Below are 25,790 nucleotides of genomic sequence, written 5' to 3' on the forward strand. Positions count from 1 at the left end.
AGCAGCTTCTCTCTTCCCACACTGAAACTTACCCACAAATGGAGAGGAAGTTTCATGTGTGTTTATGCTCGATCAGAAAGTGAGGAGGCTACTTACAATCCCATTCTGCACACTGAAGCCCAACTGGTATCTGAGGTCAGGTCTTCTGATCAAGACTGTGGTTACTGGAGGGCATCTAACTATGTTCAGTTTAACTCGTGCCTGGTTTTTCAAACCCTGAAAAAACCCAACAAATGGAAAGTTAAACATTTAACATAAGCACTGACAAAAAAAAAAATCATCAAAACATTGACATGGGAGCAACCCTGAAGAAACAAATCTTTGTATGCATTGTACCAGAATCCAGTCACTAGATGCTAAGCATCAGAATATTCAGTTGAAATGAGTGATAAAACATCAAATTTTTCTTGGCAGAAAATAGCATAGTTTTAGGAAAACTAGATTCCTATTGGCAGTTTCTTCATTTGGTAACAGAAATCGTAAAAGGCATATTAAAAGTCATGTATGCAGCTCACCAAAAAAGCCAAGGAACTTTTATATAAGTAACACAGATAGTTACAAACAAGTTGCTTCCCTAATGAAATAAATTTAAATTCCATTAAATTCCATTAAACATTACATTAAACAGCAGGTCTTGCTTGTATAATCCTTGTATAAGCAGTGCTCATAATTTCTATTATTCACAGAATCACAAGATTGATCAGACTGGAAGGGAGCACACTGAATAACTCTTGGAGTTATTTAAAGGTGAGCACAGCCTAAGAAGCCTGCTCCACTTTGAACCAAAGTGTTGGTCTACACCAGCTGCAGGTGTGACTGTCAGACTCAAAGATTATGTTTATATGGCTCAATGAAAACACAAATGTAGCAAACCACCAATATTTACAATCTGACCCCTTGGAAACTGTAAGGAGAGAYTTTTGAAATGCTTCATTCACACAAAGTATTAGCCATAAATCCATACATAACTAAAATCCACACGAAGAACAAAATGCTTTTTAAAAAATACAGCAACTGTCAGCTCCCTTAATTAAATGCCTGCCAGTTCCACTATTTGCTCCTGAATTCCTTTTATATCTACAATTATAATCTAGTCCCAGTGCAATGAAGATATCAGACACTGATTTAAAATGATTAATTCTGAAAAATAATTCCTACTATAGCTCAGATAATATACTGAAGTCTCTACATGCTACTGGTGATTATTCTGTTGAGCTGAGCTCCAGATTCAGCAGGCACTTCAGTAACTAAACTGGCATCCTGAGAGGATGAACTACCTTAAAGCCTGTTTTCTTGTCAGTGCCTTAAAGTGGGTGCAATCAACATTGAGTGCAATCAACATTGAGTGCAAACAGCTGTCCTCACTTGCACAGTGCTGAGCTCAACTTGGCTCATTCTTGAAAGTGGCTCCAAGAGAATGGGGCACAAAATGACAAAGATCAGTGCTGTGGGATCTGCCTGCACTCCACTCTGAGGGGAAAGAAGGTCTGAACTCCACTTCTTCCATGACTATGGACTCCTCCACTTCGGTGAGCAATTAGCAGCACACCTCACCTGCTCAAGGACCATTCACTTTCCACAGGCAGGTCTTAACAACAGCATCCACGGTAGAGGACAAGGACTTACCAACCTGACCTGTGCTGTAGGTAGGGCATTTATGGAAAAGTCTAAGGGGTTTTTGCCTCAGTGTTCTAACCCTGAAGTGTAGAAGTCATGCAGAGCATCAGGGATGCCCATTTGTATGAAGTATTTAGGTGCCTAACTTCAGTGATCTGAATTCACTCACGGTATAAAAGACTCATCTGACTCACTCTCTCACCCTGAAAAGAGACTTGGTATCATTGTGCTCTTACTTCCTTGATGCATGTGCAAGTTGCTTATATGTATTCCTTGGGGTGAAAAAAAACAATGTGGCCCCTAACAAAAATCCTTTTAATTTAACAGAAAGTGCATGTATTTCAGAAGTGGCTAATTTTCAATAGTATGCAGACTGGTAATATAAACTGATCAGAAACAAACCAATTGCATATTTTGACCACCTTTATTTGATTATCTAGTTCCTGAGTTTGCTTCTCACAGTAGTCAGTACCAGATGCTCCTGAAAAGGATACAAGTAGCATAATCCTATTAGAGAACAGCCACAAWAAATGGAAAGCTTCTCCCAAGCTGTCAGTTTGCAATTGGTTTATGGTAAATTAGGAGCTGAGATTACATTCATAATACTGAATTATCTAGTTTAAAGTGCTTGTGACATATGTTTATCCACATAACATTATAATCTTTTCATAGGAGTCCTAACAGCATGCTAAGGAAATCTGAAATCTGGGATATTTCTACCACATTTAATGATCTGCATTTAGATCATTCACTTGTTTCCAAAAGTGCTATATGAACAGCTCCAGATGTCTGGTTATGAAGAACTGAAAACATGCAGATTATCTTCTTTTTAGAAAGACAGAAAAAAAGCTTAGCCATTTCTGCGGTATCTGTGGTTAAGTATCAGTGAAGAGCAGACAGGTCTRCAGAAGCTGGAAACAGCAAAGCTGGTTGGTTCTGTATTGAGAGGTAGTACGAGAGGTAGATGAGCACAACAAAAACCCCATCTGGGTAAGTGAAGTGTAACTTACCACAGTTTGAGAAATAAAACTGATATTGGTTAGGAAATAATCATGAAGAGCTAAATTTGCAGGGAGTTTTGTTTTGATGATGCTGGCACAAAGATATTTAATATGATTTTTTTTCTTCCTTTCTTTACAGATTGGTTTTGCCATATTTTCAGTATGTCACACTTACAGGCTATATTTCTACTCAGTGAATCTAAAATGAGTGGTTCAGTGACTTATGCATCTATTACTTATCAGAACTCAGTATTAACATTTTGGAAAACCTGAATGGGAAGTCTTTACAACGAACATCTTAATTCAAGTACTAAGAGATAATCCATGAAGGAAAAAAATACTACTTCGTACTTTTTTTTACTTGGCAAATTTACCTTGTAAATGGAAAATTTATTTTGCAATTTAAAAAATAGGAAAAAAAAGTTACACAACACAACTTATTACAAAAAAAATTACCTAAATGACTAAGTAAGTCTAACAGGTATATTCTTTAAAATCAGAGAAGAATGTCAGTATAACGTACCACCCGCATCACATTACRCATCTGCGTGTGATGAGCTGCAGAACTAGGCAGGACCATTTCAGTAAACAACTGATTTCATTCAGCTTTGTCTCAAACCCTCACTAGTGATGTACCTTTCCTGTTTTTTAAACTTTGATGTTCAAATACTTACTCCTTTATATGCTACAGCTGCCCCAGACACTGTTCAGTTCCACTGTACTTTTCGCAGTCACATACTTTACTGACAACTATAAGAAAGCTCTTCTAATTAAAATATTCCATTTATCCAAGGGAAGAGAAGCGCTGCACTCTCAAATAATTTGGGCAAAGATGCCACAGAGGGCATCTCTTTAAGTCAAAGTTTGAAAGATTTAAAAATAGAAAAAACCGAACAAACAAAAAAGCATTTACTCTGTTTCATACAAATACTAAGAAATATTTAACAGCTAATACAGCCTGTGACAATATTAGGCACCTGTGCCTCCATTTATGACATAAAATTTCAAGTGCATATCTGGCAATATTTTCCTTCTGAACAAAATATTGTGCACAGAGCCCTTGTCTACACAAGTAAATAGCACAGCACTCTGGAATGCCACTGGATGCCATCAATCTGGACTTTTGATGCTGTCTCTCATGACCCCCTCATAGCCAATGTCAGGAAGTGGACGGTGAGGTGGATTGAGAACTAGCTGAATGGCAGAGCTCAGAGGGCTGGGATCCATRCACAGCATCTGTTTGGATGCCTGTAACTAGCAGTGTCCCCCAAGGCTCAGTACTGGGCTCAATCTTATTTAACCTATCATCAGGGATGGAGCACCYCCTGAGCAAGTTTACTGATGACACAAAGCTGGGAGGAGTGGCTGATAGCCCAAGTGCAGCCCTTCAAAAGGACCTTGGCAAAGAGGGATGGGCAGAGAGGAATCTTCTGAAACTCAACAAGGGCAAATGCAGGATCCTGCACCTCAGGAGGAATAACCCCAGGCCCCGGCACAAGATGTCCAGCAGTGCCCTTGTAGGCAAGAAGGCCAGGAGTATCCTGGGGTGCATCAGGAAGAGCACTGCCAGCAGGACAAGGGAGGTGACCCTGCCCCTCTGCTCAGTTCTGGTGAGGCACATCTGGAGCACTGTGTCCAGTTCCAGGCTCCTCAAGACAAGAGAGACATGGAGTTGCTGGAGCGAGCAGGTCCAGGGGAGGGCTATGAATATGATCAGTGGATTGGAGCATTATGAGGAAAAGTTTAACCAGTTGAACTCAATGGTTTTAGAGGTCTTTTCCAACCTAAAAAATTCCCTCTATGGAGGGCTGAGGGAGCGGGCCCTATTCAGTGTCAAGAAGAGATAMATGAGAGGGAACCTCCTCTATGTATACAAGTGTCTAAGGGGTCGATGTCAGGAAGGCATTGGCAGGCTCTTCTTCATGTGCACAGCAACAAGATGAAAGGCAAAGGGCAGACACTGGAACACAGTAAGTTCCACCTGAACACTAGGAAGAATTTCTTCCCCGTGAGAGTAACTGACCATAGGAGCAGATTTTCAGGGAGGTTTTGGAGCCCCCTTCTCTGGAGATATTCAAAAGCCACCAATACACAACCCTGAGTAAGATGCCCTAGGGGAACCCTGCTGAAGCAGGGAGGTTGGATTGGTTGACCTCCAGTGGTCCCTTCCAACRTTACCCATTCTGTGTTTCTGTGTCGAGCCAGAAAATTGGTGTAGCATGATTCACACTGTATTTTATGATGACATAATGGAAAATGCTATGCAAACATTTGGTAAGAATTTATTTAAGAGTTTTTACTTTCTGCTCTTCAACTATGTCACCCTTTTAAAATGTGTTGCTTCTAGAAACGTTTTCCMTACCTTTATAATGCTCTGACATGTTGACAGTGGTAAACCAACCAAACTGGTCCCATTGATTGACATGATCTGGTCCCCTATGTTCAGCTTCCCAGACTTCTCTGCTGGTCCTCCRTGCATCATGTTGGCTATGATAACTGTAGGCAAAATGGATCCCCAGCCAGACTCCACAATCACCACACCTAGGATTTCTCCCTTTTGCTTTTCAATGTAAACCTGAATAATAAGAAAAAGTGTTTAAAAAGGAGACTCTCTTTCACACCCATGTAACCGACTGATATCACCTCTCTCCAAACATTCACAAACCAGCAATCATCCCCCTCCTTGTCTGCAATCTGCCTTCTTATTCAAAGACAAACCAAAATAAGGATACATGTTTTGCTACCTTTCATTTGTTTTCAAACATTAAATGATCCACACTACATAGTATAGACTGTACTCAGTGCAAAACTGCCCTCAAAAATAATTTCTGTATATGTGCAGAAGAAATTGCAGTGGAAAAAAACCTGGTGCCATAGGCTTTGGTGGACAAAGCTAAATAGGAAGAGATTGCAGGAGTTCATGAACTGTGGACTAGAAAACCATTACATGTGTGTTCCAGTTGCACACTGGTTCATTTTTATTAAGCAAGCTGCAAACCCTTTGAAACACAGAATTATTTAAAACCTGTAATCAGTCACTTTCATAAACATCGGTGCCTCTCTACATTTTATGTTATTTACTGTAATATTACAAATTGTATTAATTTGTTAACCTGCTTTAAAGTCACTTTCAAACATGTCTGAAAACTGTTTGGTAAAAAGAACACAAACAGACGGAAAATCACTTGACTCCTGATAAATTTAGGGTTCACTGTTCGCCTTTGAAACAGAACCGATGACAAGGTGTCCTCTTAGGCAGGATGTTCTAGACTGAGATAATTTATAGGAAGTATTAATGGCTTTTTGATTTTTGCCAACAGAGGCCTGTAAATGATAAAGAACATTTTAATACTGTAATGGAAAAAAAAAAGAGACATACATCTTTGCAATTTTCAGATTTGGAGAAGTGAATCAGGTCATCATTGTACATGTCCTGGGTATTGAGCAAGTCGCTGTATTCCTTCTGGCTAAGGTCTTCTGGGTTGATTCCATTTGCCCTCAGAAATTCTTGGTAGGCCACACTAAATGCTTGACCTATGGACTGTGCAATCAGTTGTGCCTGCAGTAGTTCCCAGAGAGGGGAAAAGAGAAGAAAAATGTGAAACATTCTGTTGATCATGTCTACTGACACTTTCTCTGTTACAATCACATTGTAAAATGTATCATCAAGTTGACAAACCTACAAGTTAGTGCAATTCAATCTAAAAAACATTTGTGCCTTACAAATGAATTTAAAACACACACAAAATATCAACTCATTCACCTCTGCCATGAATTTAACTTGGTAAGCAATTAGAAATTAGAAAATAGGAGAAAGAAAGCCATCCATTCATAGGTAAGAACTGCTAATATAAGTGTAAAGGTATAGTCACTGCAGTGACTATGGCTTGCACCTACAATTCTAACCACACATGCAGCTCCCAGATGGCTCTCCCTTCCAGCAGAGGCAATGGCATTCTCTGATAAGCCAGCAGTGAAAATGAAAGTGTCTACTAGAAAACACACAGCCATTTTTAAAAGGGTATTTCCAACTTTTCTTACCATCCTTTAGAATAATAACATTCTACCTCAGCCTCAGAGAAAAAAGGAAAAGGGCAGCAACCAATGATCAGATCAAGCCCTTGAAGTAACTGGAAATGGTCATAGGCATTTCTTTCTTCACCTTGTTACCACAGTCAGCCTCTCTATCAAACACTAATTTCCCTCCTCCCAACTCACATCATCCTGCCAGTTTTTTGCCTCTTTCCTACTCCTTCTGTCCCTTGTAGGCACCCTCTTGCACCTGCAGCTTTCCAAAGTCTTCTCTGCACCCAAAGCCACCAAATCCACCACTCCCTACTACACTGCATTGCTCCCACCCTGAGCTGTTTCACTTCTGTAGCTGTGGGAGAGAAACTGGGCCGCAGGCTGACAAGGAGAAAAGCTCTGTGCCAAGCTAGGCCAGAGGGGATGCCTGCCTTTGAGACAGCAATCATGGTTAGGCAAGTAATGGGCAGGAGAGGAAAGCACAGCATGGTGCAGAGTACTGCAGTGTATAGGTAGAGTGATCCATGCAGTGAGCACTGCATAGTGCACACAAGTTGGCCGTGATGTGCACTGAAACAGTTCTGGCTGTGGTAAAGGCAGGGAAGAGACAGGGAGAGCTCCACAGCTGACAAGGGAGGCCTGGCAGAGTGCTGGCAGTGAATGAATGCTGCTCAGGTGTACTTTTATACAGTTTGCTGGCCTTATTTAAAGTCCAGTTTGGTCCCTAATAAAAGAAAGATTCCCAACTCTGAAATAAAAATTCTAAGGTATCTTAAACAGCTCAAACTAGTGCTAAACCTGCTGATGAGAACAGCATGATTGCTGGTGCTGGAAAGACCAGTATGCAGACTGGCAGTGTATTACCAAAGCTCAGATCAACCTAATTCTGACAGAAGGAACAAGACAGCAAGAAAACGGGAAAACTGCACCTCCGTAACTCAGTAAAGTATGCRAGGAGTGCAGACTTTACATTCATATACATGTATCTTCACACCAGGAAGAGATCTGCTCCCATTTAGACACCCAGCATTTGGATACATCACTAAGGTTCAACTCATTTAATGGTACTGCTCTAAATACGTCGAAAATCTGGTGCTGTCCTCCTTAGACAAAGACTCATCCAAGCAGAGGCATGTTCTGGCCAACACCCACTTGCAGGTTCACAGCTTCTGTTTCACTTACTGTGTAGATTCTGTCAAGTACCCAGCTGTCCCAGAAGAAGAAAAGACAAGTTTTACAATATAAACAGGCTGCATTACTTCACAGGAGGTACAAAGTCATTGAAACTGCCATTTCCTTACTGCTAACAAGGTGCTACAATGCTTCCACTCTGACTGTTAGTAACTTTGGTATCTGAAATTAATTCTGCAAGSTATCTATGAGCTACATATCATGACTGAGGAGAGTTGATATAATCTCCAGTTTCTCAACACATTTTCCCCATCAATAAGCAAGGCATTTATGGGATCTACATGCATTTTACAGGCCAATGTCTAGTAGCAGAGAAGGATTACATACAACACAAATAGGGGCTGATCCAAGTGAAGCATAGGAAGCTCAAATTTTAGCTAGCCCAAGTATTAACAGCAGCCCAGGAAACAGATCCAGGAAATATGGATCATTCAAGGGGTCAGACCACCACGTGGTGACATAAAATAAGCACCAGCCTCTGACAGCTGACAGTCTGATTTTTTTTTTTTCAACTGGCCATAAAAGAGCAAGCAGTGTCCAAACTTGTGAACAGAAATACAGGAACAGCAGCCTCAAAATGGGCAGCATGTCAAATGATATTAAGTAAAAAAATACATTAGCTACTCTATTTCACGCCAGATTCTTAAAAGGCTTTGCAAAACAGGTTTGCATGTTGTTTTGTGGGAAAAATCCATGATTTTTATACTGTCAGTTTTACAGGATTGCTTTTATCAGTGCTTGTCCTTACTTTTTAACTTCAGCAATGTGTTCTGCAATCAGATAATATATTCAGACATAGGTTTAGAATAGACTCATCATTACATAAAATCAGCTCCTTATTCAAGATAACCCTCCCATCTCAAAGTCCTGTACAATGTAAACTGGAAGACATATGAGTATTTTATAAGAAACCAGTATTTTCACTTACTTGAGTATTTTATTTTCCCAAATAATTACACCTAATTTGACTATCATCCTGAAAACTATGTATCTAAGCACTTCAATCTGTTTGATTTTACCTTTCAGTTACTGAGTTTTAAAAAGTGCATAAAATCAGCAAGTTACGCACATTGATTGTGAAGACAGCGTATCAAGTCCCGTGTAAGGTACAATAGTAACCTGCACCAAAGACTAAAATTCAGTCATTTGTGTCCCTATTCAGTATATTTTGTGATTGCTGAAATGACTGACTTTCTTTACTGGCTTTTTGATATGATGACAGCAACTACATCCCCAACACAAACCTCCTGAAAAACAAAAATCACCTTCTGGTATGYATCCAGTGATTGATCGACAATGCAAAAACCTGAGATTAGAACTTCTTTATGAAAATAAATATCTCTGATAGACTTTCCCTCTCTAATGCAGGATCTGAGCTGGTATTTTAACCTGTAGCAACTGGACCCTCCTATCACTGTTACTGGAAGGGACTCAAGAAGCTTAAAACTGGTAAACACGTCCATGAACACCAATTTCCTGTGACGTGTCAGGTCCAAACATATAAACAGAAGGCAAGTTCCTCTGCTTTGATGAAATACTGATTGCAGTCAACAAGCAAACAGGACCACTCACAATGGACTTTGGGCCTATCAAAATGTGCTTACTTTTCCACTCCTAGAAAATTACAAGACAGTGTAATTGCTTACATCCTCAGACTCAAAGACATGACAAATCATTTTGTACTGCCTCTTTCCATCTTGAGAGGGGTGAGATGCTTCCACATTATCCTGGGAGTTAGAACGTGGCATTCGCCTACGAGCCATCAAAACAACTATATTTCCTATATCAGCAATGTAAGAAATGGTCCGTAGGGGATGATCCATCATGGTTTCCTGGGGAATAAGAAAACCAACATAAGCAGCTGTTTCAACTAAATTGTTATTGCACAACCTGTATTATCAAAACATAAAAATAGCTGTAAGACGTCTGTTAAGTGAAATCTGTAATACCTGTCAGGCATGAAAGGAGATACCAACAGAAACCAAGACTTTCAGTTTCCAAAAATAAAACAAAGAGAAAGCTCTGTAATTTTTTCTTTCTGTAAAAAAGCAAATAAAGACCTCAATCACAGGACCTGCATGTGCTGGGCATGTATGCGTAAAGGACTAAGAACAAATTTTGGGCTACTCAGGGCACAATCAATACTTGATGCATCATGGCTTGTAGGACAGGAGCTGACTGCAATTATCTTACCCACAAATAGAAAAAATACKTCTACAGTCAGACACAACCATGTCATACAACTGCCTGCATGGCATGGCTCTTGACCATGAATTTCTGACTAGAGGGAAATCCAAACGTCAGCATAAGAAGACAAATCCTGAAGACAAATTTTAACATGTAGGTGAAAGCCTATTCCAGTAGTCTACTCCAACAATACTGACAAAGATGTCTATGTCTATACCTGTGTGTCTGCATTCAGTACTTTTATTCTCTGTGTGGAAATGAAGAGGTCCACTTCAGTCATGGGTTGAGATTCACCCTCTGGAGCCTGCAAATAAATGGATTAGAGTCAAACAAGCACATTAGGTAACATACTTACTAACAATGATGTTAGTTCACAAACAGGGGTGCACTAAGACACAGTCACCAGAACGGCAATGCAGGATAGAGTATTAGACTGAAGAAGCAAAAGATAACACAAAGATGTGGAAACTACATCATATAGGTGAAAGTGAATTGGGTATTGTTTGAAAAAAAAAGTTAACCTCATAAAAGTTTGACTGATATATTTCCTGAGTCAGCAAAATTATACCTGACTGCAACATGAACTATATAAAGATTTCTTGAAAAACACTATGTTTCTACCATTTTCTGAACACTATGAATCCCACTTCAAAGAATGTTTTCATACAAGCCATAGAAAGGCATAACAGCATCTCTTTCCTGAGGAATTTCTATGTGGGAAAAGTAGAWGCCAAGACCAATGGAAAAACCAATACCACAGGTGGTACTGTTTGAGCTGTTCGTAATGCAGTTCTGGTAAGACCTTCACAGTCAGACAATATACTTTTCAAGCAGTAACCCACTTCAGGAATCATGTTTTGTTAATAGAAAGCAAATATTTGTAATGTTTTTTATATTATGTTTGTTAAAAGATAATCGAAAGCTCCACAAACAAAACTTACTACAAAGATAAGTCARTCTCAGTATATTATGTATGTATAGACATAAACTCTTTCTTTTTTGCATCCAGCAATTTGACACTCTGTGAGTCAAACAAAGCACTCTTACAGAAAAATAAAATAAAAAAAAAAAAAGTAAAGCAACAAAAACGCACTTCATTTTAATACATCATTTTACAAAGTTAAAATCTTTGCCGTATCAGTCCTGATTCTTTAATACTTGTTTTGGGTACTGCCTGTAACCCTTTGATAAATCCAATATTTATTCTATTTCTAACATGAAATGGCTAATGATAAGCAACAAAAAAATGGCCAATCGGGCAACTGATTTCTGAAATATGTTTGTATGGTGGCTCAGAAATAAATCTGAAAAAACCTTGCTGGATGCAGAAAATAAAACCACAAAATAAAAAGAAAGGAAAAAAACCTTCCCAGAAAACAAAAGAACAAGCATAACATCAAGCTGATGGAGTTTGTACTGCACCTTCTTCCTGCTTTTGGCTAATTTCTGGGCCATCTGCTTAGCATGGAACAAACAGAGACAGGAGAACAGTTAGAGAAGAACTCACAGAGACTGCAAGTCAAGCAGGAATCTACACACTAATGTCAGGGCTCACAGCTGGTCTAAATTAGTCCCTGCTTAGACTAATTTCCTCCTTTTATTTTTCACTTTAAAAAAATCTAAAAATTCATGTTTAGCACAATTAATTTCAGAAATGAGAAAAAACAGCACCAAAAAGTCAGGAAGAACACAAAAGGATATTTTTTTCACTTAAAATGTTACTTGAAACAAACAAGGTTATTTTGTGTGCATTTGTTTTTGGGTTTTTTTTTAAAGAAACAGAACAGAGCACCCTCTCACTTACAGCAGTGTAAACCATGAGCTTATTTCTTTTGAAGGCACATCAATATAAAAGGTGAGAAAAAAAATTAAGCTTTATTATTCTAGCTTTTTCAGATCTTGTACTTCAATTGAGTTTAAAAAAAAAAACCTAACACTATGCTACTTTTTCATGGAAAAATAAAATGACAGAMGGTAACTGCCATCTTCATTTTCTCCTCCTTCAGAGCAAATAAACCCATACCAGTGCTTACACTGTGTCTCTGGTGAATAATTTTCCCTGTGACACCTACACAAAGGTATATCCACATTATCACATCTTTGCAAGGAAGTGGTGGAGCATGTATTTCAGCTCCAGAAACACATTAAAAGAGGTTTCTACCCAAACAAATTATAATTTTTACAGTCTTGCAATCATGAATGCACACCAATGAACTGAACTTACAGACCTGGTCACTGAAGGAATGCAATACTCACCAGGCAGACAGTTATCCCATTACTTCCAACAATAACACCTCTTTGCTAATTAAATTTACAGGTGTGCTTGTGGTGGGGTGAAGGCTTATTGTTACAAGCTCCATACAGATTCAGCACTAACTACTTATTATTAAGAGCAAACGGGAGGCCTGAATCATAAGACACAAACATTTTATATTGATGCTCACAACTTAAATCTGTCCAGCTTTGTCTGAACAAATCTGAAAGCAGCTACTCAAAGTTTAGGCCACGCTGCTTATTTACAAATAGAAACATTCTCACACTAGCTTTTAGTCATCTTTTTCAAATTAAGAAGTATTGCATAGCCTGGTGATCGAAAACTATTGCAAAAGCAATTAAAACTGCCTTACATGTCAGCTTTTCATTACATTACTCTTCATTTAAATAAATACTCTGAAATAATATATTTATCTTGAATAACATCTGCCTGTCATACACTGGGCAAGGAGGAGACACTCCTGAGATAGACATTTAAACTGCGTTCCAAAATCAATTTTTTCCTTCTCGCCCTCTCCTAACTTTAGAGCGATGGATCTCCCAAAAGAAGAAAAGGCAGAAAGAAGAAAAATGGGGGGTGGGGGGGGGGGGTGGGGGTGGGGTGTGTGTATTCCTTGAGCTACAGCTTTACAATGTAGAATCAACAATTTATCAAAATACACTATGATTCAATTTATTGAAAACTCTGTTCTTCAAATGGACGCACATTGAAGAACTGCTTTCAAGTATTTCATAAAAGTAAGGCAATGATATGGAACAAGCACTTTTAGTAAGTGACTTAACACTGCACAGAAATGCCACAAAAGAAGTTATGGTCCATGAACAACAAAAAATTTAAGATAATTGTATGCAAGATACTTTAGTAGATAAATCCTATTTATCACTACTTTATTTTGCTAACTCAAAGATTCTTTCTGTACTCCTAGAAGAAAAAAAGAAGCAGAAAATACCAAATTTACACCTTTTTTTAATAAACAGAATTCAGGATTTTCATTAATTACATTTCATCAAATGAAATGTAATTATTTATATAAATGCAATTTCCAAAATTACAAAACGTTAAAACCCAACAAGCTTCTACTCTAGCTACAGAAGTTTATTCAATCCATTTAGCCTCCACAAAAAATGTCCAGCAACTCAGATCTGACAGGACACTGAGTGTGTGAAATACTTAACTATTTCCACTTATGGGTTCTATCTTAAATTACACCCAGAAATTAAACCAGCTGTTACCTGGAAATGTTCAAACCTGCTGCACAGCAAGCTAAAAGTGCCTCCTAGTGAAATATTCCTAACTAGCTGAATATCTTCAAAGTACTGTATCTGTTTTAATTTAGGTGGGCTTCACAGAGATTAAGGTCCAAGCAAGAAAACACCCAATTCTTGTACTTCTAACATCTGAAAGATGCTTCTTTAAAGAAGAAGCATGGAGAATTATTTTCAAAGACTGTTCATATTCTAAATTAATGAATACAGGGTCTGAAGGCTCTGCTAAAAACAAGCACTATGGGGATTATTAAATTCAAAGAGTATACACTTATGTGAAGGCCTAAACAAAGCCCTTCTCCCCTTTTTAATACTCAGCTTCAAGTGTGCATATTTTAAAAGCTCATTCTTAATTCTTAAGTTTTGTTTTCTCTAACTACAGAGAAATGAAACAAGTATGGCACTCTGTAAACAAATATGAGTAGGGCACAACAGTCATAGTCACTGCAAGCCACAATCTACAGATCTGGGATAAACGGTATCTGGTACAGTGATGAATCTGGCAGCAGGAACTCCATCTGTCATAACGAATTTCTCTCTGCAAATGTTTAGCTTTAATGGTAACCAGCAACAAAACCAGCCAAACCCAACCATAATTAAGCCAGAGACCCTAAAGTGTAGGGAGGTTGCCTGAGCTTCATTTAGAAGAAGAAAGCAGTAACTGCCCAAGAAGTGTTTAAAGTATTGTGTACAATACAATACAAACCAATAATTTTCTGAAATACACAGTTTCAGAAAATTGAACATGCCATTTAGGCTTTAACCAGGTCAACAATGCAATTTGCCTGAGACACATATACTATAAGCAAGGATATGCATGCCTGATGTTTTATATAGATGCATAAATTATGGAATTTATGAGTGAAATGCATTCAATATATTTCTTCTGTTCCAAGGCAAAGAAGTGCTGAGGTGTAACAGAATCCTCAGAAAGAATGGTATTTTGCTCATGAATTTATACAAAATACATTTATATCAGAAAAACATTCTACACTCTTATATTTCACAGACCCAATCTGAATCAACTCTGTTTTATTTTCTCTACCACATCCCTTCAATCATTTTCTGATGTGTATTCCCACACAAGTTTTACCTCCTCGGTGCAAACTCCATGTGCAGCCTCAGGTTCAAGTTCCAGTCCTGATACCTGTTTCCTATGACAGGATTAGCTGATGCAAATCTTTCCTTTCACCCTCCAGTGTTGTGTCCCTCCTAGATCCAGTCTCACCAAAGCCCTTGTTTCTCTCCCTTCTCTTCCTTTAGTTTCCCGCCAGCTGAATCAGACAAGTTTTCTAACTCAAAGCCAAGCATCAGGAAGGAACACAAAGGGACTACTAAACAGAAGGGCACAGCCTTATTTGCTTTGAGCAGGAAAAAACAGACTTTGTAAGGGAAACTCTTCACTGCAGGTTTAGGGAGAATCCACAAAGACATATCACAGTTGAAAAAGCTGATCAAAACTTATTTTTTAGAATGTCAGTGAATCCAGAGTCTCCAATGAACAAAGATAAATCACTCTTTCACAAAAGGTTCAAGTACTTTAACTTAGTGAAGACTTCTAAAGAGATGGTGGAGAATAATCGCTAACAGGAAGGCTACATCCCTGCCCCTTCTAAAATGTGAGAGTATTAATGATTTTTAGAGGCAAGGCTACAAGAATTTGTGCACCTGAACACCAACAAAATTACAATTTTTGGAAGTCTCAATGGTTCTAGTTGGAGCTTCTGTGCCAAAGTTACATACACAGACTAAACTGAACACCTGTCATAGAAAACATTGGAAGAGTAGGAAGCACCAGCTGACCTCAGCAGACAATTCTACTGGCTTTGCTGATAACCTTCTCTCCTCTTTCTGCCTTTTATACAATTGCACACTAAATCTGAGCTGGAACCCAAAACAAACCACACAAAAGAAGAACACATAGGTATTAAACTAAGAAAAACTCACAGAGGAGGTTGTGTTGATTAGCTGAATCAGCAGAAGATGAAGCTGTGTGCCTACTAGCCAGTCATGTATGGGTAATGGGAATGTTACAGCATCCTGTACAACCACACAATATTTCATCCACACACCTTAACTTCAGCTCAAAGTGTTGCAATTGTAATTTAAAATACAGCAGCATTTCCATTGTTGGAATGGACTGCACAGAAATCAGTAAGAATTTCTGGTTGTCAAAACAAATTTTTTTAGATTCCAGGACTAATTATATTTTCCATACATCTCCGTAACGTCACAGGGTTTTTTTTGGGGTTTTTTTTTGTGGTTTTTTTTTTGTTTTTTTTTGTTTTTTTTTTAAACAGCTCACAGCTGTTATGTGTGTAGAAACAAGTATCCACAGCAGGGTCAAAAATAACTGCAGCCATTACCACAGTAACAGTTCCCTTGAGTGCCAAGCCAGTACTCACTATTTATACCCTTAACCTGTTTTCCCTCCACAGCCAGATAATATATAACTTTGACCACCACTCACTTTAGATTCTGGTTTAGTGGAAATGACACAAGTATTACCATAGGGAATTAAAATGATAGCCTGGTAACCTGGTAAATTCCCCGTATCAGTCTTGTTCCAAAAGCAGCATTAAATATACAATTTATTTTGCAGAAAGCAAGGGTGAGGCATTTTTCCTTTTGAAACTACAGGTAAGCCCATATGAAAAAATCACTGCATGAGTAACAAGTTCATACCCACAACCATAAAACAGCCATATAAGAAGCAGCAGGAATTATTTCTCACCTTGATCCTGCTGACAGCTTCCTGAGCCTGCATCATTCTCACATTCTTGGACGGAGTTTTATCAGAAAGGAGCTGAGTTGAACCAAGGTAGTTGGCAGCAAAAATGATTCCATCAATTAAGTCTTCAGGATCACAAGGTCCAGGAACTGTAATACAGGAAAGCAATCACTGAAGACAGTCATGTGAAACACAGCAAACAGCAGAACTGACAACTTGAGCCTGCATCTGATGGCTGCAAATCCTCCTCTGAAATACTTCAGTTTAGCATGACAAAAAGGCAGTACTTTCAAAGGGACAAAACATCAATCAAATTATCTCAGCATTTGTGGTGGGCTGACCCTGCCCACCAAAGCCCTTCTATCATTTTTCTCCTCAGGAGGGCAGGGAAGAGAAAATATAATGGAAGTCTCATGGGGCAAGACAAGGACAGGGGGAGATCACTCATCAGACTCCACTTGTGGAAATTTGTTTAATCTATTACCAATCAGATCAGAGTAGAAAAATGAAAAACAAAAATATATGCTCCAGCACCTTCCCCATCCCTCCTTTCTTCCTGGACTCACTTTTACTCTCAATTTTCTCTTATCTCCTGCATCCAGAGACATTCCCCAGAGGAGCGGGGGCTCTGGTCAGTTCATCACATGCTATCACTGATGCTCCTTCTTCCTCATGGGGAAGAGGCCTCACGCTCTTGCCCTGCTCCAGAATGGGATATCTCCCACAGGAGACAATCCCTCAGAACACACTGTTCTGGTGTGGGTTCCCTATGGGGTTACAAGTCAGCAAACCTGCTCCAGGTGGGCTCCTCTYTCCAMAGGGCCACATATCCTGCAAGAAGCCTGCTCCAGACMGGGATTTCCATGGGATCGCAGCCTGCTTTTTTTTGGGCATCCACATTAGCTGGCATGGRGTCCTCCAGGGGCTGCGTGAGGATATGTGTTTCACTGTGGACCTATATCGGCTGGAGGGGCACAGCTGCCTCACCCACAGCGGCATGGGAATCTCTGCTCTGGTACCTGGAGCACCTCCAGTCCTTGCTTCTCCACTGACCTTGTCTTTAGAAATGTTTCTCTTACATATTCTCCACCCTTTCTTCTGTGGCTACAATTGGTCTGGTGCAGTTTTTTTCCCCAGTCTTAAATACAATATCCCAGAGGTGCTACCACTGTCACTGATGGGCTCAGCCTTGGCCAGTGGTGGGTCTGTCTTGGAGCCGGCTGGCATTGACTCTGTTGGATAGGCAGGAAGCTTCCAGAAGCTTCTCACAGAAGACATCCTTGTGGCCACCCCACTACAAAACCTTCCTACACAAACCCAGTACATCATCTCTCCAGCAAAAGCTGTAATTGTTAATTCAGCCTGTTTCTCACAATAGCTCATTCTTTTGCGAGTAGGGATCAGCTTGGAGCAAAATCAGCTGTGATTTTTCACAGTGATAAAGGGACAGGCACAGTCATTCAGTTTGCTCCTCACCTCCAAAGCCAGTCCTGCTAAATTCTAAGATGGACAGTCACAAGCAGAAATAGGAAAAGTGCAGTTTGACAGTAGCCATCAGCCTCTTTCTTGCTTGCACATTAACCACACTTGGTGCAACAGGCAGTACAACCTTGCCAGGAATGCTCTACATGTATCACACATCTCCCCTTAACAAGAAGATTGATTGCCTAATTAAGTAAAATATTTTTACGACTTTTGAAAATCATAGTCTTAACAAGGATATTGTGGTAAAGTACAGATTTAAATAAAAAATGTTGTTAAATACACRCTCTTGATAGCAAAGCAACTCTCTTAGTCCACAGAGTCTTACTGATCAGATACCCATCAGCCTCTGTGAAAAGCGAGAGGGTGTAAAGTGTTCATGACCTAGCAATGCAAATCCTTACAAAGCAGCATTTATTATTTGTAAGGTTTTGGTGCTTGGTAACTTTATCTAAGAATTTTGTACCTGAAAATGTTCCATTTTGACACCATGTTAAAATTGTCATGATCCAAAAGCAAGGCTGGTTAACCTAAGAAACTCCTCGTTCTTAGAAGTAAGGAAAAACAACTGTTGTTCAAGACAAGTGAGATTACGAATCATATTAAAGAATGCTCATGGTAAACATGTTCACATTTTATCACAAAACACCCCGTGTGTTTAGGTTTGTCGTTTATTTTCCTCTAAAAAAAATCAAGGGGTATCTTTGAGATATAAGGTGATTGGGCTTTAAGTTTCAAATTATTCAGAATGCAAATTTTATTCTAACTGTAACATATGAGACTAATAACTCCTCAGAATGAGCATGGGAAAGTTTGGCCCCCGAGGAAAAGGAAGTCATTATTACAATTAAAATAACAAGGAAAGAACTGGAGATAAATATCATACTGAAACTACAGACAGAAGCAGCTGTATAAATCTTGTGAGCAGGCTTGCCTTCTTTACCATTTCTTTAAATACAAAAATATATGACTAACAATTTTAAGATGTTCATCTCCAKTGTGCAGAGTTTGTTCAGGCAGCATGTATCTGGAAAATTCTCAAAATGAACCAGTCACTTGCAAGCACATGACCTAAGGAAATGGAGTATTTTCCTCAGGGAAATTGATGCATCTAGAAATACTATGTATTTACACACTTTTCCAGTACAGAAATCATACAGCATTTTAAGTGTTGCTATTTATTACTCTACATATCAAGGCCCTTTCACCACTTCCATCACTTCACTATAAAGGGTGCAAAACCTTTTTCAGCACAATTTCTGATCAGAAGAAAAAAAAAAGATGGGCAAAGGTGTAGGTAAGACTCCAAGAAAGAGGTATATTAAAAACAGAAAGGGTATGTATTCTAACTGCATCAGAGGTGAACACACGGACAGCACTGTTTTTTAGAAGTCTTCCTCAATTTATTATCTCTGACAACCAAACTATTTTCTGAATGAAAGCATAGCATAGGTGCTGGCAATTTTTTCCTTAGACTGCTGGTGCATAAAAATGGAATGTTTGTAATTTTGAGGAATTTTGTGCTGGACCAAGAACCAAGAATATTTTAGATCACAATCTATTTTTTTTTCCTAAGGAGGAGAGGATTATTTTTAAAAGCCCTTGACAGACAGGACTACCGGGAGGAGATGAATTCAGATTCTAAGAGAAATCTTTCACTGTTGCAATATTCCAAAGCTTAGCTATGGACTAACTGACATTCTGGCCAGAGACTCCAAAATACGCAGCTTATAAACTGAAGAGTAAAACAATGATCAATTTGAAAAACAATCCAAGGAGTTACAAGGCAGTCCAAATAAAGAATTACATTAACTGTATTTCTAACATTTCATCAAGCACATGGAAGGACCATTGTCAGGGGAAAAGTAAAAAAAAAAAAAAAAAAATCGAAACTTCTATTTTCTGCTTCTGTCATAAGGGTGTTAGAACTTGTACTGTTCCTGCAGTACACAGGATGCAGACTCATACAAAAGGTGACAGCACCTCATGTAGCAGACAACTTGCATTTTCACATTAACTCTAAGATGGGAAGCAGCATTTAAGYAGAGGCAAGTAGCTGTTAAGCAGAGCAGATTTTCACGGGCAGGCCTGCCAGTTAATCCAGTTGAGACTGGACTGAGCCTGCATATTGCAATCAAAGCTGGACAGTGTACTACAGTCTTCTTGCTTAGTCTACTTTCCTTGTCCTGACACATTCATACACGTTCCGAAAATTCCATTAAAAAGTAGTGTTTTAAGTGATACTAAGGAAAAAACCAGCAGAACTGACACTGAAACTATGAATGAAACACTAAAAAAGGAAAAGCTTCATGTTTCTTTATTTCTTAAAAAGCACAGTAGGATTTAGGTCAGGTTCTAGATGAGACACAATTTAATCTAAATCAGTACACCCAACCCTAGTAGATTTTCTATTGAGCAAATAAAAATAAAATTTTATAAATTATAAATACAGGTGGATTTTTTAATATGAAAAAACATGTAGAAATTGTAGAGCTATCTTACCTTCAACATACGTTGGAAATGAAGCCAAGCTTTTTCTGGACTGTAATTAAGACAAAAAGGATTTCAAACAGAACATAGCATGCACAAATACGCATTAAAAATTTCTCCATGCCAAAAAAAAAAATTAAATCAGCCACAGTTATTAGTAAAGGTAGAACACTATTTATTATTACTTACATTTAGTATTTTAAAAATCTAAGCACCTACTAGAGTAAATTCAATGTATTCCATTTTCGTCTATCTAACTAGGCAATATGTTGAGATGAGACTTTACTTACTTATTGATGCTCACTAGTACAATAATTGTCTACCAAAAGGTGCTCTACTTTTAACAATCAAGAAATCTACAGGAAAGTATGTAATACCTCAAAGACACTGGATCTTCCAACTACAAATAAAAACATGCAGGAATATAAAAATTACACTATACTGTTATAATTAATGACTGAAACCATCATTAAGAAAATGCAATGATTCATTAGGATTGGTTTTAGATGTATCCCTCACATTAATAGAGCCTATACAAAGCTTTCTAAATTTTAACAGGTTAGGTAGAAACCTCTATTCTGTGGGATAACTGAATTCACTATGACATCACCACCAACTGTGCTTACATTTTATCAAACTTACATTTTATCAAGCACAAAAACACATTTGGTAGCTTCAATTACATAAATAGTGGAGAAATAAACAGAATCTTGACTTGTGCATGTAAATACATGCACTGAAGTAATCTTACATCCTATTAGCATTTTAGGTTTATGAGACTAACACTTCYGACACCTGAAGGCTACAACTTTCAGTGAGTGAGACTCACCACTTTGTTAAATCAATAATGTCAACCATCCACAAAAAAAGTATCAAAATTCTGTGTGGCACTACATAGTCGGTAGTGGATACATTGAAATACCTGCTCCTATCACAGGCAGGTAAGACTTCTGGATAGTGAATGTGTAACCAAYTGTACTAGCAGTAACTCCTCCAATAAATGCTTAATATAATTTTGTTTTTAAAAAAATCAATACATATGATCAGAATAATGCACAGTATCTTCAATAATTTTCAGTGTATTTCCATGGTATACATGGAAATATATGCCAAATTATTTTTCTTTATGACAGACAACTTACCAGGTTCTGTGCATTAGTGGAAAAAGAACAGGTAAAACCTAAAAAGGTAACAGTTATGTAACTGACTGACCCTTTCCTGTAACCCTTTTCCTTTGTAAGAAATTGAAAATTGATGTAACAAGCAATGTTTTTCAATCAATGATGCATGCCTTGCTATAAAATAAAATCCGTGAATTAAAAACAAAAAWGGTATGTGACAGAGACAACTGAGCCTGTGCAGCTGTAAGTTCTTTCCACTTCCTTTGAAAATTACTAAGCTGTGTTGTGGATTCAAGAACCCTGCCCATTAGATATTGCACTAGCATCAATAAAGATGTCAGTATCAATGATCTGCTCTGCCAAGGTATTTAAGCTCTGCGAGGACATGCCTTCTCAGATCTGTGGCTCTTTCACCTCTTCAGATCAATGTTCCTACCAAACCACCTACATATCCACACAGCCTCCAACAACTGTTTGTAATAGTTGCTGGTGTAGTGCTAAAGGGGAGATTCAAAAATTGGGTTCTGACAGGCACAGAGGACAAATCTCCTACACATCAGAGGTAGCTCACATATATAAATGCTTTACAAATTACTTCTTTCTTTTTAAGGAATGTTAGCAACTATCCAGCAATCTAACTAGCAACTTATTTTTAGGATAGAGTGGTGCAAATCGTCATCATATATGTCTTTATTTTCACTCACAAAATACATTTTTCTTATTCATTACCTAGGTAGAAAAGTATTCTACTAAGACCACCAGAACAGTAAAGTAACAGGTAAAGTTACCAACAGGTGGAAACTTACACCTTTTAATTTTACATATCCATGAATAATGAAATATCAAGGACATTAATATTTTATTACTTTCAATAATCTCATTGCCATCCAGTATTATAAAACTTACATTTAATAAAAAGGTTTCTCTAAGACCTAAAAATCCAAAAATTATGAGGCTGTTTTATCACTTTTATTCTCGCATTAGAAGTACTAAAGCAGGAATTACTTCTCCTCTGAGAGAAACTAACAGCCCAACACATCCTACAGTAAAAACTGGTTTACCACCTCTGTCAACATGTGTAAGCACACTAACAGTTGAAATCAGTAGTGTTTTGTTTGTTTTCTTTCTTTCATTAAGGTTAGTGATATCTAAAAATTACTGAAATACTGAATATATAGTGACAAAGTCTGTACTGAAGAATGTGTAAGGATTTAATAAGCTATCAGTAAAGCAGATGAAAACTTAATGGCATAAAGTTGAAAACTTTAGAACATGAAAGATTATGGGTTTCTTTAGTATTTTGAAATTTGTCATTATTTTCTAAGCGCAAACATAAACTGACATACAGACATATGAGATAGACAACAATATAGCTTTCTTATCCCTTGATAATTATAAAAGAAAAAGAGAAAGAATGAATTATTTAATTAGTGTTTCAATGTTAATCCATTTATAGTAGATCAGGTTTTTAATTTTTGAAGATAACTCATGCACTGCTATCAGTAACAATATGGTATTTTGTTATGCTGATTTCTAGGTAATTTTCAATTTTATAAAAATAGAAGCAAATAAACCAAATACTTGCAGATTTTTCTGCTTACAGAACCTGCCATTATATACCCAAATACTTTTTAKGTCTTGTGATTTCCTTTACACATTATGAACAGTTCTATTCATGCTCATTTTGGTGGAACTACTGCAGTCTAAGGCACTACCAGGTGAGGGAAAAAATCGCAAAGTATGCAGCATTACTTTGAGRAGCCTGGTGTCAGGAATTGAATTCTGACTATGAATCACAGGCAGGCCAGTTTCTACAATGACAAAATAATGAGCAGCATAATTATTATGCATAAATATTATTAAGCAACATTATTATTAATAATAAGCAGCATAATTACATTAATTATTATGTAATTAATTAAAGCACTTTTTCATCTGGCTGAGAAAAAGGAAAGAGCTTCTCTGTTTTGCCTTTGCCAAAGAGTGGATGTTTGATGTTTGGTAAGTCAGTATCTTGCAGCCTGTGACAGCTGAACACAGAGTCAGAAATGCCATGATAAAGAGTTTTAAGTATGTTAGAAATTCAATCAAATAGGCAAGCTTAAGGTAAAGGAGCATAAAGGGAAAAAAAGAAGAAAATGGACTGCACAGATACAACGGAGCAAGGAAAATTAAAAGCATATGCAGCATGAACAAGACTGTGGCTTTTAAAAAAACTTTACCTCTTTATTAGTGGATGCCTCTGATGTACTGCAGACATCCTGGTGATGTTGCCTACTTGACGATTCAGCACCTCGAGGTGAAGAGGAATCTGGAGATGGAGTCTAGACATAGCAAGAAAATCAAATAATATTATGAGTGACTGATGTAGGAATTTTTCTTTCATGTCCTACATCCTATGCTCTGACATTCTAAGAAAGAAAAGGTAAAGTCACTTAGAAGTAAGTTGTGATGGGAGACAAGCGAAYTGACCTTAACCAGAACACCAGGGATTTAGCTAAAGTTTACTTAGTTGTCAAACTGGGAAAAATGAAGAAAAGACTGAAATTTCGCCGTAAGTATACACGTACCCTCAGGTATAATTAACCTGAGGTGCTAAAGTAATCTAATCAGWGCAGAGGAAGGCTGCAGTGGTTGTCCATAAATGTTGTTCCATCATCTTAGAAAATAACTTTTATAAACTGTGCAGAATAATATTGATGTATTCAAGAATTTATTAATCTATTCAATGACAATTCAATACCAATGCAATCAAGGACTGGGATTTCTCATTCTAGACACAGTGAGAAATAGGAAAACATTCAATAGTTCATGCTCTGAGCTCAGTACCTGCTCTTTAGATCAGATTTCCTCATTTTCCCCCTTTTTCAATAAAGAATTCAGTGGAGCAACTGTCTRTGTGAGTCATCAGCAAGTATCTTGATAAAGGGTAAGAACGCTCTGGGAAAGGATATTCTAATTATACACAATTCTTAATGAATGCTGGTGATGCCAGAAAGCTGTAGTATGATGCATAGAGCAGGGGACTCTGGTATGAGGCGCCACACAAGAACACAGAATGTGGGATTAATGAGGGTGACTGGAATGAAAGACAGTACAAAGCTTTAATCCAGCAGTCATTCCTAGAAGCAGTTTTTCAGGAGATACCTACAAAACATGTCTGCATAAGCCAAAATGTGAATCTTCAAAAGGGAAATTTAGCATTTAGAAAGCTGGGTATTTAGCCCAATAGCCCTGACATTCTACACTCTCCTTTGACATAGGAAGAGGGCAGCCCTAGCTTTGCCAGCTCAACAGTTCATCGCTGATGGCAAAAAAGTGCTTTTCTTATCTTTTCACAAACAATATGACACAGCATTTCTGTGAGCCCATGATCTTATCAGAAACGTGCTACATTTAAAAGCTCCATCCTTGTGCTATACATCCATGGCAGCTGAAAAAATTGATTTTGATGAAATAATCTACAAAAAAAMCCACAAAACCCAAAACAAACCTCAAACGATAACTAAAAATACAAATGTCTAAATTTCTCTTAGCTTCCCTTAGATATTAAATGAAACAAAAAAAACCTCCCTTCGCCACAGCTTTCTCTTTACACTTGYTCCTCTAAAAATGTCTATCTCAGATAGTAGCTAAGTATGAAAATTATAGTTAACTAATAAAGACTTCCAAAGAGTTAAGAAGCAATGCTTTACAGCTATCTCCTGGTTTAAAGATCAGTCCCTGTATCTCGCTGTATTTTGAATCTGCAAGATTCAAGAACTGCAAGACAAAAGAAGATGCAGCTGTGAAACAATCCCTAGAAGGCTGGCATGTGCTTGCACCATCCGACTGAAGAACAGCTCGCTGCAGAGAGCATGAGAGCAGGGGCTGTGTGAGAGATACAGGCTCCCTTGACTTGCTGTGTATTTACCAGTCAACAGTGCCCCAGTGATGCAATCGCAATAGGCTACTCCTTACTTACATAAGGAAGAGTTTTCATAGTGCTCACATTCTTATAGTTATGCAGTATTTCTGTATTAAGAATAAATTCAAAAGGTGCATAATACAATCAACCTAATAATGGCATCTAGCCATGGTAAGATTGAACTTTAAGCAACAGACAAATCAATTTAAGAACCAAATGTAAAAAAAAAAGCATTCTTCTCAGTGGCTGAAAACTTTCATAGTCACACAGCGAAGGATCAAGATTAATGACTTAATTTAAACCAGACAATTAGCATTAAGGAATTTTGCATCACTTGAAATGTACTAACAGTTACTCCAGTAGCACTTAGAGGTGTCTTTACTCGGGTATTTTCATATATGAAGTAATAGAACTAAAGTACTATATAGAATTCTGTGTGCTCTGTTTGATTGTCTGCTCAAGTATTTTCTGGGAAAAAAAAAACCAAACCTAAACAA

General features: G+C 37.9%; 1 protein-coding gene across 2 annotated transcripts in view; it reads right to left on the minus strand.

The window, feature by feature from the left end:
* APBA1 (amyloid beta precursor protein binding family A member 1) overlaps window positions 1–25,790 on the minus strand; it is an 81,507-nt gene that overhangs the window by 3,234 nt on the left and 52,483 nt on the right. Inside the window, exons 3-11 of one of the 2 annotated variants that reach the window (XM_057372435.1) lie at window positions 23,609–23,710; window positions 20,278–20,317; window positions 16,297–16,442; window positions 11,445–11,477; window positions 10,240–10,326; window positions 9,482–9,667; window positions 5,998–6,177; window positions 4,981–5,193; window positions 97–216 (exon numbers count right to left, since the gene is read on the minus strand). In XM_057372435.1, the coding sequence (XP_057228418.1) occupies window positions 97–216; window positions 4,981–5,193; window positions 5,998–6,177; window positions 9,482–9,667; window positions 10,240–10,326; window positions 11,445–11,477; window positions 16,297–16,442; window positions 20,278–20,317; window positions 23,609–23,710 (1,107 nt within the window). The remainder of the gene's footprint in view (window positions 1–96; window positions 217–4,980; window positions 5,194–5,997; window positions 6,178–9,481; window positions 9,668–10,239; window positions 10,327–11,444; window positions 11,478–16,296; window positions 16,443–20,277; window positions 20,318–23,608; window positions 23,711–25,790) is intronic. The other variant, XM_057372443.1, reaches the window with a different exon arrangement.

Source organism: Malurus melanocephalus, unplaced genomic scaffold (assembly GCF_030028575.1).
Source record: "Malurus melanocephalus ecotype Western Australia unplaced genomic scaffold, MMel_1.1 scaffold_7, whole genome shotgun sequence".
Classification (NCBI taxonomy): Eukaryota; Metazoa; Chordata; class Aves; order Passeriformes; family Maluridae; genus Malurus; species Malurus melanocephalus.